This window comes from Lonchura striata, chromosome 4, assembly GCF_050655825.1.
Source record: "Lonchura striata isolate lonStrDom1 chromosome 4, ASM5065582v1, whole genome shotgun sequence".
Classification (NCBI taxonomy): domain Eukaryota; kingdom Metazoa; phylum Chordata; class Aves; order Passeriformes; family Estrildidae; genus Lonchura; species Lonchura striata.
In genome coordinates, this window is record NC_140706.1 from 43,630,461 (window position 1) to 43,648,381 (window position 17,921).

General features: G+C 43.0%; 2 protein-coding genes across 7 annotated transcripts in view; one reads left to right on the forward strand and one right to left on the reverse strand.

The window, feature by feature from the left end:
- The window catches only part of GATB (glutamyl-tRNA amidotransferase subunit B), a 41,884-nt gene extending 38,182 nt beyond the window's left edge, over positions 1-3,702 (forward strand). For all 4 annotated transcript variants that reach the window (XM_085578884.1, XM_021530220.3, XM_085578885.1 and 1 more), the window contains 2 exons: positions 869-1,003; positions 3,254-3,702. In XM_085578884.1, the coding sequence (XP_085435010.1) occupies positions 869-1,003; positions 3,254-3,382 (264 nt within the window). In that variant the 3' untranslated portion in view covers positions 3,383-3,702. The remainder of the gene's footprint in view (positions 1-868; positions 1,004-3,253) is intronic.
- Positions 3,703-4,940: 1,238 nt separating this feature from the next.
- Positions 4,941-17,921, reverse strand: part of FHIP1A (FHF complex subunit HOOK interacting protein 1A) — an 89,143-nt gene continuing 76,162 nt past the window's right edge. For all 3 annotated transcript variants that reach the window (XM_021530203.4, XM_077782930.2, XM_085578878.1), the window contains exon 13: positions 4,941-16,306. In XM_021530203.4, coding sequence (XP_021385878.3) covers positions 16,089-16,306 — 218 coding nt within the window. In that variant the 3' untranslated portion in view covers positions 4,941-16,088. The remainder of the gene's footprint in view (positions 16,307-17,921) is intronic.

Genomic DNA, 17,921 nt, shown 5'->3' on the forward strand with positions numbered 1-17,921 from the left:
AGCTCAGGATGGAGCACAACAAGCTGTTTTAATAAGGGTTTTCTTACTCTCCTCCCACGGCCCTGAAATAAAAGCAAAGGGAATACAGAGAATGACTGCCCAAGGAAATTGGTTTTTTATAAATGTTCTCTCCTCTCAAGTGTATTCCAGGGTAATAGTCCTGCTGCAGTGTAGGAAAACACTAGCATTAACAAGTGATTATTCCACAGACCTAGGTTTGCCCAGCAGTCCAGTACTTGGAGATGATGCATAGGTGGGCTGAAGCTGCTGCATTCATTCTGCTTGGCACCATTTTTCTTCTGCTTTGTCATACATATCCTCATTACAGCCTGCTGGCAAGGACTGTAATGGGATGAGTTACCTGGGATTGGACTTGGTACAATAGTCAGCTAATCGTCAGTTCTTGGGCAGAGCCATTGCTCGTGGAGATGCATTTCCTTGTTGCTCCCAGGCAGGTCTGTGAATGATGTGAGAAGAGCAGGAGTACTGGTGGAGGAGCAGCCTTGCAGCCATCCCTGCTGCGGTGCTCCTCTTCCAGCCAGGGAGCAGCAGCTCTGGGCATGAGGAGCAGGGGGTTGTGCTCAGCAATCCCCTCTGGAGAGACCCTGGCACTGGGGGAGTGCGCAGGGCTCGGGCTGCAGGAGGCTGCACAGCCCCTGCTGTGAACCATTAACCTGGACTCCTGCTGGAAGTGGCAATGAGGGAGGTACAAGGACTCTTTCAGAGAGGCACATGATTAAATCTTGTTCATGTTTAGACAATCTGCTCTTAGCAAAAATAGGGCTTCTTGGATCCATAACCGAACTACTGCATGTAAATGATGTTGGCAATTCAAGCCACTGACCTCTGCTTTTATTGTGATTTTCAGGTGTTTATGGAATTGTGGAAGGGAGAAGGGAAGACTCCCCTTGAAATTGTTAAAGAGCAGAAACTTGGACTGTTACAGGATCAAAAAGAGCTTGAACAGATCTGCCAGGCAGTGATTGATGGACAAGAAAATGAGGTGATTATGATGATACTGGGAACCTTCTGCACTGTGGCAGTCTGTGGCACTGAAAGGGGGTTAAAATAGCCTCTCTTTTTTTCCCTTTTTATGGCATTTGAGCTCTAGAGCCAGAGCAGTAAAGCTGCTGCCAAGATATTGCCAAGCTTTTCTTCTTTCTTATTTTACTAAGTGGGCTTTTTGAAACTGAAGATTACACAAAATGATCTGCAAAACAAATTACCAGTCTGGCTAATGTGCTAAGTCATTCTGAGAGCCCATAAAACTTTAATGCAGGAAAGCAAAACTGCAGGGCCCTGTCCCTCTCCAGCTGTACTGCCATTAACGTGACCCTGCCACCCAGCCATATAACTCTGATTTTTATGTCATCTGTTGTGATATTGGGGCAACGCTGTTAAACTGTTCTTAAGCTGAAGTTACCTGTTAGCAAGGCATATATTAGTTATGGAATTAGAGACTGTATCAGAGCTGGCAAGGCAGAAATTCTGCTTGCATCTGACTTTTTGCCATGTCCCTGTCTCTGTCCACTGCCAAAGAGAGGAACCTTGCTGGCTCTCCTGCCTGACAGTGGCTGTGGGGTGGGGAGGAGCCAGAGCCCTGTGACAGCAGCAGCAGCTTCAGAGCTGCTGCCCACTCTGCTGTTCTGCTGGGCTGTGGCAGCAACACAAACATTCCCCTGTGGGGGATGATTGGCTCTTCCCCATCTCCTTGAAAGACACACAGCAGCCAGTGTGGCTCAGTCTAACAAGGTCTGGGCTGGAAAAAAAGGGAAAAAACCCTTGTTGATCGTGAAGGGGAGGAGTGGGAAGGGATCTTGACAGAGTCAAGATAATCTGCTTTATAAAAAGCAAAATGAAAACAAGTACTTATATGTTCTCTGGAGCAAAAATGTAAAAGCAGAAGTGAATAGCTTACTTCTAATATAAACAATGTCTAGCTCCATTTGCCATTCGGAAAAAAACATTAACATCTTTTGAGAACAATACCGCCCACTCCAGATCTCATTGGGGGATGCTAACAGCTTTGCAAGAGCTTTTGATAAAATGAGCTTGCAGTAGGTCGGCGTGACCTCCATCTGACTTGACTCATTTGCAGAGCCTGATAAAAGTGCTGCATTTCCAGGCTGGTATGAAAGCATAGGCAGGGAGGGAGAGAACGTTAGAACTGACTGGGAAGTGCAGGAGCTGGTAGGGCCATAACCACACTCCCACTTCAATGTGTTTTGAAAGTAACTTTTTTCAGAATGAAATAGCTTCTAAACAGCTGCTCAAACCAACACTGAGCACTTCATGACAGTGCAGGACCAGGACTGTACCGCACTCTGCCCCACATAGGTAATTTCTAGCCGATCCAGAATAATGAGTCCTTTCCACTGTGCAACAAAACAGAGAAGATTTTAGACTGACAATAATTCAGATACTGTAATGAGAAGCAGTATTTGCATCTGAATTTGGTGTTGGCACAGTGCGTAGCTCCTATGTTTGCAACCCTTCCCTGAACATCTGCAAATACATCACCCTGTTCCTTTGCATCGATTGTGTTCTGCCCAGCAACTCTGACCAGGCAGAGAATGCCTTCCCTGCCACACAAACAGTAGTAAGGCCCAATGCTTGTCTTTCAGCGGGAATATCTTCTTTGGGAAGGCCCAAAGGTGAAATTTCTGATCCTTTCACTTTTAAACTTGCAATGTAGCAGGTGATTGTGCATCAAAGGCTGTGTGATAGGAGGTCATACTTGACCAGTTAATTAATCATGATGTTGCAAAGGAGTACTTGCTTGAAGGAAATAAAAAACACCTACGTCTGTGCTTGGAGGACCTCACCAATATTATGAAACAGGTTTTGATTGGATTCAAATTACCTGTTATAACAGGACATTGTATTTAGTAAAATGGTAGATCCAATTAGCAAGGTAAGTCCATCTCACTTCTCTGGCTTTTTTCCAGGAAGTTGCTGTTCAAGCTGCAGACACTGTAAAATCCAAAAATATTTTCTGACTCTTTCAATAAGAGGAGCTCTCTCTATTAGTTGTAAGGCCCTGATGCTGTAGGGACTTGCTGTTCTCTCAGGGGAGCAGAGCAGGAACTTATTGCAAGGCTGAAGGCAGATTTTATAAATAACACTTTATCCCAAAATGCAGTCTTTTATCACAATAGTGCAAAGAACAAAAATATTCATACCTTGGTTGGGAGTGAGTGAAGATGTTCAGTTTTCCTGTAACAGTAGTGTCTGTTGCATTTTTTTTTTTAAGGTCATGGCGATAAAGGCAGGAAATCAAAAAGTTCTAAATAAGTTAATTGGTCTGGTACAAAAGAAGACAAAAGGACGGTCCAATCCTGCTCTGGTGAAGCAATTATTAGAGAAGAAGCTATCAGAGTAGCCACAAGAGCACACAAGCAACTAAAGAAGCGTGTGCTTCGTTCTGTCTGCAAGTGAACTTTGGTGTCTCCTTGAGCAGCATCACGCTTGTTGGTTATACTTGAAGCAGCTTGAAGTCCCAGCCTTCCCTGGAGGCAGCAGCCAAATGCAGATGGGCCAGAGAAAAGCAGGATACAGCCATTTGCATCTCCCATGCTTTGATGGCGCTTAGAAATGTGATTTCCACACAGCCCTGGGAAACAAGCTCCCAGAGGTGTCTGTGAGTACACAGAGAGCTGAAACTGCATGGGTTAGTTTTCCAATAAAGCAGATACAAACTCAGCTTTTCTGTCTGCCTGTTTGTGAGAAGGGGGATTCGTAATCTCAAATACTCAGTCTAGGTGTGCACACCATAACTCACTGTCAGTGTGAGCACAACAGGAACAATGATTAAAGCACCCAGAAGTAACTGAGGAGCCCACGTGTGCCTCGATGCCTAACAGAAGGGAACGAAAAGTTTACTGCTATCATTCTTCCTGGTTTCTGAGGAAAGGGGAAAGGGTGAAGCCACGAGCTGCTTCACTGTGTGCCTAAGGGTAGTGCCACAGAGAGAAGTGCCTGCATCTCACCCTGTCAGATTGTTTGCTCTCCTTCTCTCAGTTCTGCACCCACATACCTGCTGTGCCTTCTCTCAGTTCTGAGGAGTGCCTGAGGGGTGTGTGCCCTGTACCATCTACAGCAGAACAAGTAGAATCATAAAATAGCTGGAGTTGAAGGGGACCCATAGTGATTGCTGGCATCCAGCTCCTGGCCCTGCACAGGATAGCCCCTCTGCTATGGTTTTTTTTCTCTGCAGGCAAGAACTTGGCCCCATGTTACAAATGCCCAATGCCCAGGGCTGCTGCTGCTTCTCTGGCACATGGTTTTATCCTATAATCTGGAACTGCACTGCTTTGAGGAAGGAATGGAACATGCAGTTGGCTTACCAAAACTGAACTGAATTCAGCTGGGGTTCAGTCCTTCTCCACTACTTAATCCTAAGGGGCGTTTTGTGCTGGTAGTTTTTATTTTGGGTTTTTTACATATTTTGTTTTTCAGTTCCTGGCTTTTAGTACTCATTGAAATAAAGTGATCTGGAATAAACTTCCCCATCTCAACCAGCTTTAGCTGATCCAGCCATTAACAGGAAATGCAACAAGAAGGAGCCTGTTAAATTTTCATGTAGTAGGGAAATAAATCCCATTTAGTACCAGATGCTTGAAGTTCTTAAACCCCTCCTGGAGACTGTTAAGCCATACTTTTTAAAGATCACACCTACCTCAGGGCCTCATAGGTACTTCTTCAGAATTGTTCTTTAGGATATGCCTGCAGGGCAGACATTGTCACAGGAGTGCAGCAGGTGTAGCCCTGGGACTTCAGTCACCTTTGGCAAATGTGGTGCTTGCAGCACTAGTTCAAAGTAGGCTGATGGCAGTTCTTCCCCTGAGTGGCAGCGCTGATGTTATGTCTTGAGGAGGACATTGCTGTACAAACTGGCTGAGGTTCAAGTGCAAACTCCTTCATTAGAAGGAAGAAACTCCTTTGGTTTTCAATACATTTAATGAATAAAATGTATACCCATTATTCACAAAAAAGTACCATTACAATTCAAACATCATCCTATCACTTACAAAAAGCAGTAACAAGACTGCAGTCAAAAACGGTGACCCTTCAAAAACCAATCCACCAAACAAAAAGCCTAAACCTCCAAAAACTCCCCAAATCACACCATGCCCAGGATTTTCATGTAATTTGACCTTTCACACTAAGATTTCTACTATCACTTTTCACATCATGAGCCAAACCTACCATTTTTACTTAGAGTGGTGTAAGTTTTCCTAAGCGTTCAGCCAATAAAGGTTTAGATTTTACAACAAACTATTGGAATTGTGTTCAACTCTTGCCACGGCAGCAAGAAACAAGAAGGCACAAGGGTTTCTCCATGAAATTTTGACTCTTGGAGATCCTCAGTTTAGAAAAACACAGTTGTTTCCCAGAGGTGGTCCTCCAAAGTTAGTGTTTGTTGTGGCACAGCTGGATGCTGCTCTGCTGAGTTCCCCACTGCTGCAGTGGGTGCTTTTTAAAAAGAGAAATCGAGCCAACAATATATTTGGAAGAGTGTGGTGGTGTGTTTTTTCTTTAATTTGGTATTTATTCAATATCTGTTCACCACGCCCCCCCCCCCCCAATCCCTAATCTCCTCCCTTCCCCAGTTGTCAATCTTCCCAAACTCTTCCTTAACCCCCTCCTCCCCAAGTTGTCAATCCTCCCTTTCCCTGCCCCTTTCCCTAGAACATTCCCTGTCATTCCTCCTAGCCTCCTCCCCTGCTTCCAGAACATTCTCTGTCTATTTGGTGAGGCTCAACACCCTATTGCTTACTTTGTGTTACTCCCCTCCCGTTTCCCCGGATAGGTTTGTGCTATGTTAGTCCTGCCCTAAACTCCTCCCCTGCTATTCCCTTACTGGTTGCTGTTCCTACACCCCTCCTCCTGAGTTCTTGTATAAAACCTTTTCCCCCCCCACAAGGGGGTCTTGGGGCTCGCTGAATAAAACCATCCAGTTCACCCCCAAGTCCCGTGTCGCCTCCGTCTGTTCCCCACCACCAACTGGGACTGCAGAGCTTCCCAGGGGGAGCAGCCGCCCGTTCTCTTCCCTCGCCGCCCAGCACGGCACCGCTCGGGGTATCGCGGTGAGAGGAGCTGACCATGAGATACAACAGAAGAGTAATAAATAAGGTGATGAAGGAATCATCTCAATTAATGTAGCAAGACTACTGCTGGTAATTTTCTCTGTGGGCTACTTCTTTTTAGCCACTCTTACTATAGAACTATACTTCACTAAGATGTGCAAAACCTGTTAAAAATCATCAGCCAGGTTCTCTCTGAGTAGAGTCTGTGTCAGTGCATCATGCACCTGGGCCTGTGGAAAGCACTGGACACTGTCCTGCATGGCATCCTTATTTCTAAACTGGAGACACATGGATTTGATGGGTGGAGACTGCTCAAGGGATAAGGAATTGGCTGGCTGGTTGCACTCAAAGAGCCGCAGTCAATATCTTGATGTCCAGGTGGAGGCCAGTGATGAGTGGGGTTGTCACTGAGCCTTGCCCTGTTTCACATCTTTGCTGGTGACATGGACAGTGGGACTGAGTTCTCCCTCATGCATCAGCAAGTTCTCTGATGACAACAAGCTGTGTGTAGTTGACATACTGCAGAACAGGGATACCATCCAGAGGGATCTGGATGAGACAGATCCCTCTGGACAGGCTTGAGAAGTGGGGCTGTGCAAAGAAGTGGGGCTTGGGACTTCAGGGTGCTGGGGCATGACAAACTTGACATGATCTGGCAATGTTGACTCACAGGCTAAATATGTCCTGGCTGCATCCAAAGCCCTGTGGGCAGCAGGCCAAGGGTGGGGGTTCTGTCCCTGTGCTCTGCCCTGGTGAGACCACACCTGCAGTGCTGCACCCAGCACAGGAAGAACAGGGATCTGTTGGAACAAGTCCAGAGGAAACCATGAAGATGATCAGAGGGCTGGAACATCTCACCTGTGAGGACAGGCTGAGACAGTTGGGGCTGTTTAGCCTCTGGAGAGACCTTTTAGCACCTTGGAGTACCTCAAGGGGGTCAACAAGAGAGCTGGAGAAGTACAAGGGCATGTAGTGGTAGGATGAGGGGGAATGGCTTTAAAATGAGAGAGGGCAGGTTTAGTTGGATATTAGGAAAAACATCTCTACTGTGAAGCACTGGAACAGGTTGCCCATAAAAGCTGTAGATGCCTCATCACTAGAAGTGTTCAGGGTCAGGTTGCATGGGGCTTTGGGCAACCTGTACTAGTGGAAGGTGTCCCTGTCCATGGTGAGGGGGTTAGAATTATATTAAGGTCACTTCCAACCATTCTGTGATTTACTGTTAAGTCTCAATCTATTTTCACCTCCACCTGCCAGACACAATGGATAACAAGAAAGATTAAAAAGGGATAATTGTAATATTCTTCCCTTCCAGGGAAGGCAAAGAGCAGCCATAGTCTATAAATTTTTCACTATATTATGAAACAGTCACTTCTGAAAATTTTAAATAATTCTTTTGCAGACACAAAATGTAAATTTCTTTTTGATAGGAAAAAAAAATAATAAAGTGGTTTGAGTCAATTGAGATCAAGATAATGAACCTTTTAACATTTGTGGAGATATTAGCTACCAACTTCAAAGCAGCAGTAACTGGCAGTGCTCAGACCTAGCAGTGGGAAGGCTCAGCTGGGCCAGCTCACATTGCTCCCACTATCCAAGCCTGCATTAAGGGGCTCATCAGTCACCTCACACCTTTTTGACTGAACCAATACAGCCAAAACATGGGATCCTTTTTGCCTGCCAAGGCCCTTATACAACAGCCTAAATACAACCACCACCTTCCTATTCCCCTAAATGGAGCTCACAGTAAATTCTAAATATTCAACAAGTAGTGTGCTGTACTGAGCAAAACAAACAGCTTTGGTTTATATCTGCTTAACAGTAGTTGATGAGCACATTAAAAAAGCAGAAGCAAGAGCCTCAAGGAATTTAGTTTCTGCTTTTTAAAGACAAAACAACCCTACAGGACAGGTGGGTCTGCAGGATAGAAGACAGAACCTGACTCTGAAAGTGTTCGATGTAGAATATCCTGCAGGCCAGAAGGCTGTCCCCAGTGTGGCTGTATCGAGGCTGGAACTCTGGAATGAAGATTGAGGCTTTGACCCCAACTTGGAAGTCTCATTTAGCTACTCCAGTGCTCTCTGATCTAATGATTGCAGATGCCATCTGTGCAACAGCATCAGGCAGGGTGAATTAAGGACAGTTTCATGCAGATTTTCAGCAGTTACTATCCACGAACAGAGGACCAAGGAAAATGCTCACAAATTAAAAGCTGACACCAGACACTGTCACAACTATCTCATCTACTCATTGCTGGAAGTCTTTTAGGAGGTCAGCCCTGAGGGTGGAGAGCTGATACTTACTATCCCATATAGCTGAAGTATCCTGTTTCTGAGGCTGCAGAAGAGGAGAAGAAAGTTGTCTAAAAAGATTCTGGCAATGCTCTAAGTAGTGAAGAAGGAATTTCTAGCACTCAGCCTTGGCTGCTGAGTTTAATTTTAACTGTGTTAAAAATAGAAGCACACGATAGGAACCTTAACTAAAAAATTATAGCAGAGCATTCAGCTGTGGTTTCAGTGTGGCCCCTTTCCACCCTGTTTTGCAGTGTGGTGTCGGGGTTCTGGGATGCTCTCGTGTCTCTTCTGAGCATCCTTTACCTACATTTACACAACCACTGACTTCAGCACCACCTTCCCAGGGATTTATTGCCTTTTGTGCATGCTCAGCCTGCAGAGTGTTTTTTTCACACATAAAGGAAAACAAATTGGGTTTTCAGTCAGCTCTCCATTCTCAAACCGTGCAAGGGAGAAGTAATAGCATGCTCCTGGTTAGTTTGTCCTCACTGCCAGCATCTTCTTAAAATGCTATTTACGCATACTCATACACACACACTGGATTCTGAATCAGGCGCGGGCCACTTAAAACCAAATTACAGCAGACAGGAGGTCTCCATTTATTAACCCAAATGCTCAGAAGCTTTCCTGCATTGTGTTGGCTTCAAGTGCAAGTTGTGCCCTCAGTAGCTGCAAACATGCAGGTAATACATAGACGGAGAGGATTCTATTGCTAAACAGTGTGAGGAATGCAGATACCAAGTTGTCATGACCTGTAATTTGCTGCGCATTTTTCTGCCCATTGTGATGGCAAATTTAGACTCCATCTTCAAGAGCCCCTGGGCCAAGCACAATCAGTAACTAGGGCTGAATGCAGAAGAAACACAAAACCACTGGGAATCACTTCTCTCCTGACTACTCCAGCCCACATCCCACATTAGGCTAGACAGCCTGAATTTTAACTGCAATAAAGCAAACTGCAGAAATGCTCAGGTGCCACCACGAGGGAACAAAGCCACAGGAAGAAGGTAATTTGAGTGAGCAACATAGCTGTGCATGCTCTCAGTGGAACTGAACCTTCCCTCTAGGACCATCCTAGTCTCAGATCTTTAAGATCTTCTGTAGGGTGTATAGGCATTTCATAACTGCCTACAGCATTTGCTGACCAGCTGCAGAAGTAAGTGATGAGAGATCCTGACCTTTGGTTTCTTCTCTTTTTTTGTGGGGGAGTCCAATTCATGACCCTGTGAATGATTCCCATCTTGCCTGCTGGCTTTGCCCAAGAAAAAAACTGGTGACAGCTGTGCCAGATCCCATATTATCCCATCTCATACACAGGCAGCAAACTAACCCATGCAACATTCCCTGCCTTGTCATTGCAGCCGCTGGAGAAAGGCCTCCAAGTCCAGTACCTGGAGCTGCAGAGCTGCACTGCCATGATCCTCACAAGAGCCAACAGCTTCATTATAGGGAATGTTCCCTCCATGCACAGCCTTTTGTGTAAGCAGAAGTTCTCCCAAATAGTTGTATTTTAGCTGCTCAAAAGGCCACACTTTCAGGCTGGTCTTAGAGGCTGCTAGATTTTTTCCACCCTGAAGCTCAGAAACGGGTGTTATGACCCCAGAGATTTACAAAAGACACTGATCAGTGTTTCTAAACTCCAAGTTGTGCTTGGACACCAAGAGACATGAGTTGTTGGCACAAGCTGCAGCAAGGGATACTGAAACCCAGAGCCACTCCCTCTCCTTTGAGTTCGAGCTGGCATTTCGTCTGAGCTCTGGCCAAACTGACACAGCAGCACTGAGCTGGACACAGTTTAGTTGTCTCGGATTTGACTCATCCATGTTATTTTTTGATCTAAATCCAAGTTGGTTATTTTTAAAGTAGACTGCAATAAAACACAGCTGCTGTGGAATTGGCTTCATTGGAGACATAGGTTTGCAGGTATTTAGTCCACAGTACGTAATTGTATGCGGGCAGTCTGCTGAAGTGCCAAAGTTGAGAAATGCAGCCTTTGCACAAAAGTTCCATCAGGGCTTTTAGCCCAGAGACTTCAGTCTCAATTTAATCCAGCTGCCACAAGAACCATTATAATCAATGAACAAAAAGAAGATTTGCACAGTCAGCAACAAAACGTCACTTTAAGCACCTACATATTTGAGAATCCAAGTAATGCTCCTTTTCATATATAAGAGGCTTCCAACTGAGCATGTAACAAATGAAGTACATTGATGCTGGGCCACAACATGTTTAGAAAAGTTGGGGGCCAATAAAAAATAAAGTGCATTTAGTCAGAGCAGGGCTTTAACCACCAACAAAGTTACAGAAATAGTGCTGCATTCTGTGGCTGTCTGCGGTCAGACAGCTGGCACCACCATCATCTTACTCAAGTACCTATTTATGCAAGTCTGACACCACCTTCACAAGGGGCAATTTTTACCCTCCTCTGCACATTTCTGTCCCAAAACATCACATAGCACTGCTGTCCACTTAGACAGGTACTGTAGGATACAGTCATATCAACTTTTCAAGTCAGAGCTTTTTCTTTCTGTTCTCTGATAAATCAGAGCAACACAAATGTAAACTGTGCATTTCACACAGAGGGAAGTGCCCTCTGCTGATCTGTGGCATTTTCCTTTGGTTTGCTCATTCATGTAAGCAGCCCAAGTGCCATGTATCCTCCATTTCTGCTGATAATGCTCAAAGAGTGCAAGGAGGAACATATTCTAATTATCTAAATCACATCTGGACAACAGTATAGTTACTGTACAATGTGCAGAGCTACCCGAGTTAAAAGAAAAGAAAGGAAAATCCCAGTATTCTACTCATAAACACAGATGCAATTTAAATGTTACAAACATAACAGGAGCTGTCATAAGAAATACAGGCATGACATAGCAATTTCAGTTAATACAGCAGAGTAAATTGCTTATGAAATCAAGCCATCCTCAAAACGGAGCTGTGGCTACAAATTCAAATGATACAATGACATAGTTTAACTGCAACAAATCACACTGCTCCCATCCTTTTCTTTCCAACCTTGAGATTTTAGAGCATCTTAGGGAAGCTAAAAAACCTTCCTGAAGCATGAAGCCTTCTGAGAGGCTTAAGCAGAGTGCACAGAAGGGTACTGAGTGTGTACATGCTGTGCTGGATGGCGAACTTCTCTTGGTAAATAGAACTTAACCTCTTGAACTTAAACCCTTGGAGTCTGCAGGATGCTGCAAATTTATTTGCAAATATTTTTCTCTGAAGGACTGAACAGACTACTTGGTGTTTGTGCCCGGGCTAAAGAACAGCATTGGTGGCAGGAATGCTGCTCAGGCTTCCTATATATCCAGTCCTGCTCCAAAGCACAGCCCCCTGCTGATGTCCAAGGTCCACCTCAATCACACTTTGTTTTCTCCTATCCTAGAAAATTTACCAGTATTACTAAAAATACCAAATCACACCTGAAAGGCAAGTGTTCTGTACCACAGCATGACACCACTGAATTCAGACTTTTTGCAAAGTGACAAATCCCAAAGAAAGAAGAAACAAATAATTTATGAACTGGATGCCTGGAAGCATGTACCTGGCCTGCTGGTGGGAGGGACAGTCCGTGCCTGTTACTGGAGTTTTCTCATCTCCACAGAATACAGCTGAAAACAGAAGTCCTTATTTCTGTTCTTCCAAACCAAAGTCAGAAGTTACCAGGAAAAAAGGTGATGCATTTTTCACTCCAAGAACTGCAACACCAACAACCTGATCCCATTCAAAATATCATAATATTCTTTAGGACACACGAAAAAGATAAAATGCCTAGAACACAATAATATTTTGTATATTTTTCAAAAAAAAAGAAAAAAGCTTAGAATACAATAATAAAGGTAGCAAGCACAGCCAGCAACATGTGAACTGCACCTGACTATACATGTCCAAAGATCAGCACAAGCATGAATGAAACTGCTAAGTGCTTTAGTCCAATTAATACAAAACATGTGTATGTTTACTGAGATTAACCCAGAAAGCATCCAAAAATGGCCAAAGGTAAAAGAAAATGACTACAAATTTTTGAAGACAAAGTGCTCATTTTACAGGTAGGTTGCAAAAACAAAATAAAACCTAAACCAAACCAAAAACACACACACACACACACAAAAACACAGGTTGAAAATGCTGGAAAGATTCCTTGCAATAGCAGAACAGCTTAAAAATACACTCTAAGGGTACATAATTGGAAATGTGGCATTCACAGTTTGAAGCATCTAGTAGGAGACTGGAAATTCACTTTGGTATCACTGAGCCACCACCTGCAGTCTTTAGAATAGATCTGCCAAGGCATTTCATTTGGAACTGATGCTGAGCCAATGTACCAAAGAAGGACTGCTCCAGTGACACACCCCCTGAATGTGGGGAAAACCAGATCATAAAGTGTTTCCTTGATCTTGGAAAGAGCAGCATAATGCTGTTGTCCTCCAGGGACCTACAGGCAGGACCACAGCCTGGACACAAGCACAGGGCTTTTTTTTTTTGGGAAAGGATGTATCATTGGTGAGAGACAGGATAACACATTATCTAACTGGAGGGAAGAACTTATTAGAGAAGCATTTGGCTGAAGAGCTTATGCACACAGATGTGATTCATCTCAAAAGATCAACATTTTCAAGCTAAATCACAGGTTCTGTATTTTGAAGGCAGGAAGAGGCAATTCCCACCAACAGTTTTTTGTGCTGGCTGCCAGACATTATACTGCTATTACATCTGAGACACAGCTGCAAGTCTGAGCCCACTCAGAAAAAAGCCATGCAAAGGTACACGTATGATCTGCATTTTTACATTCTAAGCCAGGGTCACTGCACTCATCTATCTCTTCCTTTTGGGGAGCTGACAGACATTTCCCATTTGTGAGGAGACACTGTGCACAAACACAGCTCTGACCTTTCAGCAAGAAGCCTTCCACATAACTCCAGATTTCAAAGGCTGACTTTATCCTATGGGATGTAGAACATAAGCGCTACTAAAATTTACGAGGAAAATCCTCTCCTTCTTCTAATTTACAGATGCTTTTATGCACAGTTCACATTTTAAAATCCTCATGTAGCTTAACAGACCTGCCAGGATGAAACTGCAGTGATTTTGTCCATTTGCTGAAAACACCAGTTAAAATTAGCAATCTCAAAAGAAATCCTTTCTACCCAGCAAATAAGGATTCTTAGTTTAGAATACAAACAAAGGAAGGGAGTGTTCAGGTAGTAATTTACTGCCTTGAGCTCTGGTCTGCAGAGTTCTTTATTTTTAAAAAAGTGAAATAATATTTCTAATTCCTTTTAAAAAGTCCTCAAAAAAAAAAAAATCAGATTGCTTCTGCATTTTAGCAATTGTTTCTGAACCACCAAAAGTCAGCTGATCAAACTTTCCTTTTGCTTACATGAAGTTCTTGCAGAAGAGATAAGAAGCAGAGCAAGCACTCACCCTACAACCATAATGCTAAAACACTTCCAGCACACACACTGAACCCCCTCAGGCCAGGCCTGTGAATACAGCATGGAAGGCAGCAGAAATGAGAGTGGGGAAAGAACCCACAGTGCCCTAGGACAAGTTAAAAAATTAAAAATAAATAAATCTCATTACCCATTTACAACAACGTGGGGCTGGAGTTGGGGAGGAACTGAAAAAGAGAGAGCTCCCTTCAGCCTGGGTAACTAATACTTAAGGAAAAAACCCACAGCTTTGGCTTCAGCTTCCAAGAAAGCTGGTGAGGTGAAAGAGGGCCATGTGGAGGTCAGTAGGCGATTTACAGGATGGTGATGCAGTGGCACCTGAAAAACTAAACAAGTCATAAATGAACGCAAACCAGAGAGAGTCAGCTAGGAAAGACAGGACCCCCAGCCATCATGGAAGTGAAAACTGTGCAGCAAACAAGGAAAGGTGGACCCAGAGAAGTTCTGGAGGTGATTTTGTTGGAGGTAGACTTTGGGATTTCTTTTTTTCTTAGAATAGCCTAGAGCATGCTGGCACAATGAATGCCTTTAATCTATACCTTGTAGATTAAAGGAAGAACTTTTCAAAACTATCTAAAGGATTAGGAGCTTAAACTGCACTGCACGTTCCAGAGGAATTTGACATGCAATTAATTAGACTGTTCTGGAGTGTCTTTGGTTTTTGTTTTTAAGCTGGTTTTTTTCCTTGAAACCTCTGAGAAAGTGTGTTTCAAAATCAGGACGTGATTAACTGGGATTCCATATTATGGAATTACAATGAGCAGGAGAACTAATGTATGCGTTATTTCTGATTTCTGTTTCTTCACATTTTTTGAGTCACTCTTAGTTTGTATCCTGGGCAAAAGGGTTTATGCCTTTCTTGAACTAAGCCCCTCTTTATGTAGCAAACTACAACACACTGGAAGCACAATTATGCAGCTAAGATAAGACAAAATGCAGTGGTGATGCACCAATTCATCACGTTTGGGTTCTTCTAATGAAGCCCATTACTCACAGAGAATTTTCTCAAGCAGTTAGTCACCAGCAGACAGCTTTCCCCATTACTCCTTCCTTTTCTGCAGCTGGTGAATTGCCTGGTCCTCCCCTCACCATCCCAGAAATGCAATATTAGGAAAAGTCAACACCTGATTAGAAGTAAACGAACAGTATTTAACTTTCCCTTAATTAACAATAAAACAGTACAGCTTTCATGAGCAAGCAAACCTTTTTCATTTAATAAAAAAAAAGACAAAAACAGCCTGCTGTCCATTTAACACTACAGAAAGATACTGAGTATCTTTCTTTAGCTTATTAAAACAAGCATACAAATAAACTAGACACTAATAACAGCTTGCATAGAAACATTTAGTTTTGTACTTTGTGCAAATCTTACTAAATAAGGCATGCTCGTGGGCTTAGGTAGCAATGCAAGAGTTACCAAGGAATGCCAAGGAACCCCAAGGAAAATTCCAGGCAGTCTGCAATCCACATCCACTAACACATTTCATTGGACTTCAAAGCCCAACAGCTGGTAGCTGCAGATCTGTCTGCAGACATAAGGCAATATGGTATGTGTAGGGCCCAGCACCTGCTTTCAGCTACTCATGGGCTTACTACACATAAGATCACTTGAATTCAGAAAACCTGAGCCAGTAGTTAAAATGAGGGTTTTGGATGTGGATTGAGAACCCAGCTTCAGGCTTCAGGATGAAGCAAAGGAAGGGGCAAAGAGGACAATGACATCAATAAACACAGCCCTTCACATAATCCCTTCAGGGTTTTGTGCAGATTTTGCATGTCTTTTTATACTGTGAACATTTCCCATGGGGCAACATTTTTTGAAGCAAACTTGTCTCCTAACAAGTTATCCAGAAGAGTATTTCTGGAACAGAAAAAGCTAACATGTTTGTGTCTCTTAGGCAGCCAACAAGTGTCTGTTGCAGAAATTCAACACTTAGTTGAATTAGTGACACTGAAGAAGGACGGCTGTGTAACAAGGAAGGGATGAAGAAGGAAGCTGCACTAAGAGCTATATCAGAAATCTCAAATAAATTATGTAGCACAGAGGGAAATTATAAGGCCTAACTGGAATAACATTTTGCCTCCTTCCTCCCCCTCCAAATCAAGTATTTTCAGGAAATATTGAAGTACAACCTTCTTTTGAAAGCAGCTTTGCATTAAAAATCTGTTTAAACTCCAAAAGCTTTTTCAAAACACATTTTAAAAACCCACTAATAATAATCTTCAAAATCTCCCAGTATTTTTTAACATAAAATGGAATGTTCCTGGGCTAGAGCTGCCAGCTCCTTCAGGAACTCTGGGAAAAGGGCAGCTGCAAGTACGGCGTTCCTCACGTGCGCAGGAAGGCTGGGATGAGCCAGGCCTTTTTTTCCTTTCTGTCCCAGGAAAAGCTGCAGTACAGCTGGGTAAGCTTCAGGAAGATTCCTTCCTTTCCCTGTGTTGCTGCTGTGATGGACATTACCTAAAGACAGAGGGAGAGGGAGAGGAAAGAAAAAAGACTCTGTATATTAAGCACACAGGATATTGTACAGTGTCCAAACCCAGTTTATAAGGATTGTGTTCAGAGGTGTAATTTGCAGTACTCAGATCATGCAGGGAAAGATACTCCACTAATCCAGCATTTTGAAGTTCTACGTGGCTGGTTCTGTTGCATTTTTTATTACCTATCTTTCCCTGAGACTGTATATCATTCAGTTACAGCTCTGATGAGAGAAATATGTGGGCAGAAGAGGAGTCAAGGGAAAGAGTAATATGGATTTGCCTTCTGAAACAGCAGATAATATCTACCCATCTAGAGCCAGCATGGTTGTCTCCATTTCAAGAATACTATGCTCTATACCTCCCCCAGATCAAACTGTTGCTTTGTTTTTACTTCTCTTTCTCTATCCTCTCCCTGTGAATCACCATGTCAGTGGGTTTGAGGCTGAGCTATCACATCACCACATGAGTTTGAAGCAAGTTAGAAACTAAGGGGGGAAAAAAAATTAAAAATTGGAATTTCTCCATCTATAGGCCCCACTAATTACACTTACTTCCCTGTGAAGCAACTAACCATTAAAAAGAGAGCAAGTGAAAGCCACTGTGTGTTCTGCTATATGATCTCTGCTACCAGAGTTCAGAGGATCAGAGCTCAAGTATCAGAATGCATGGAATTACAGTGACAGAAGCACTTAAATTTCAATCAATTGCTCCTTGTTTCAACCAAAAGCAGAACTGCCCTTTAATTAGATGATAATTAATTCACTGAAACTAAAAAGGTGACAAAATCTAATGCTGATGGAAATAAATACTCTACAAAGAAAAATTAACCTGTAGAACTCACTGCTACAAGACAGAACTCACTGCTACAAGGTATCATTGAGGCCAAGAGTGGAGACCGATGAAGTTCTGTCTAACTTACAAGTAGGATGGTCTCCTGAGACCTATAAGTAAATCATTAAAAAGAAATAAAAGGGCTGTTATGCTAATTCATATACTGCAGACAAGCCCAAAACTGCATTGCTGCCTTCAGAAGGGGTTTCCCTCATGTTGCACACAGTTTATGTTAAACTCAAGTGATGCCAGCCTTGCTCTGAACCTCTCCAAGCAGCAAAGACTGGGAGCTGTAGATGAAGGCCACTCAGTGCTGCACAGCAATCCCTCTGTTCAACAGCTCTGCACTTTTGTTCCTTGCCTGTACTTCACCCAAGGCACTGTGGAATTACTCTACTCTTCCAAACACTTGAAAAAAAATTTCATCTCAATCATTTAACAGACTCGTACTTTTCTTGAGTTTGAAACACCTTTCCAACTCCAGACTTATCAATCATTCATGTTGTTATTCTACAAATTTCTACCTACTAGAGACAGAGTACAGGAATTTCTATTCTGTGAGAAAATCTGGCTGTGGGAGGAAAAACAGCTTAAATTATAGATTACAATGAAAAGATAAAGTTTTAAGCTTCCCCTGAAGATTTTTTTTCTCAATGTTTTCTAATGTCAAAACATTTCATAATTAATATTTTAAGGTTTTTTTTTAATAGTTTAGACAATATAACCAGAATGCTAGCACAGTGTCAAAACTTTGCTTTTCTTTA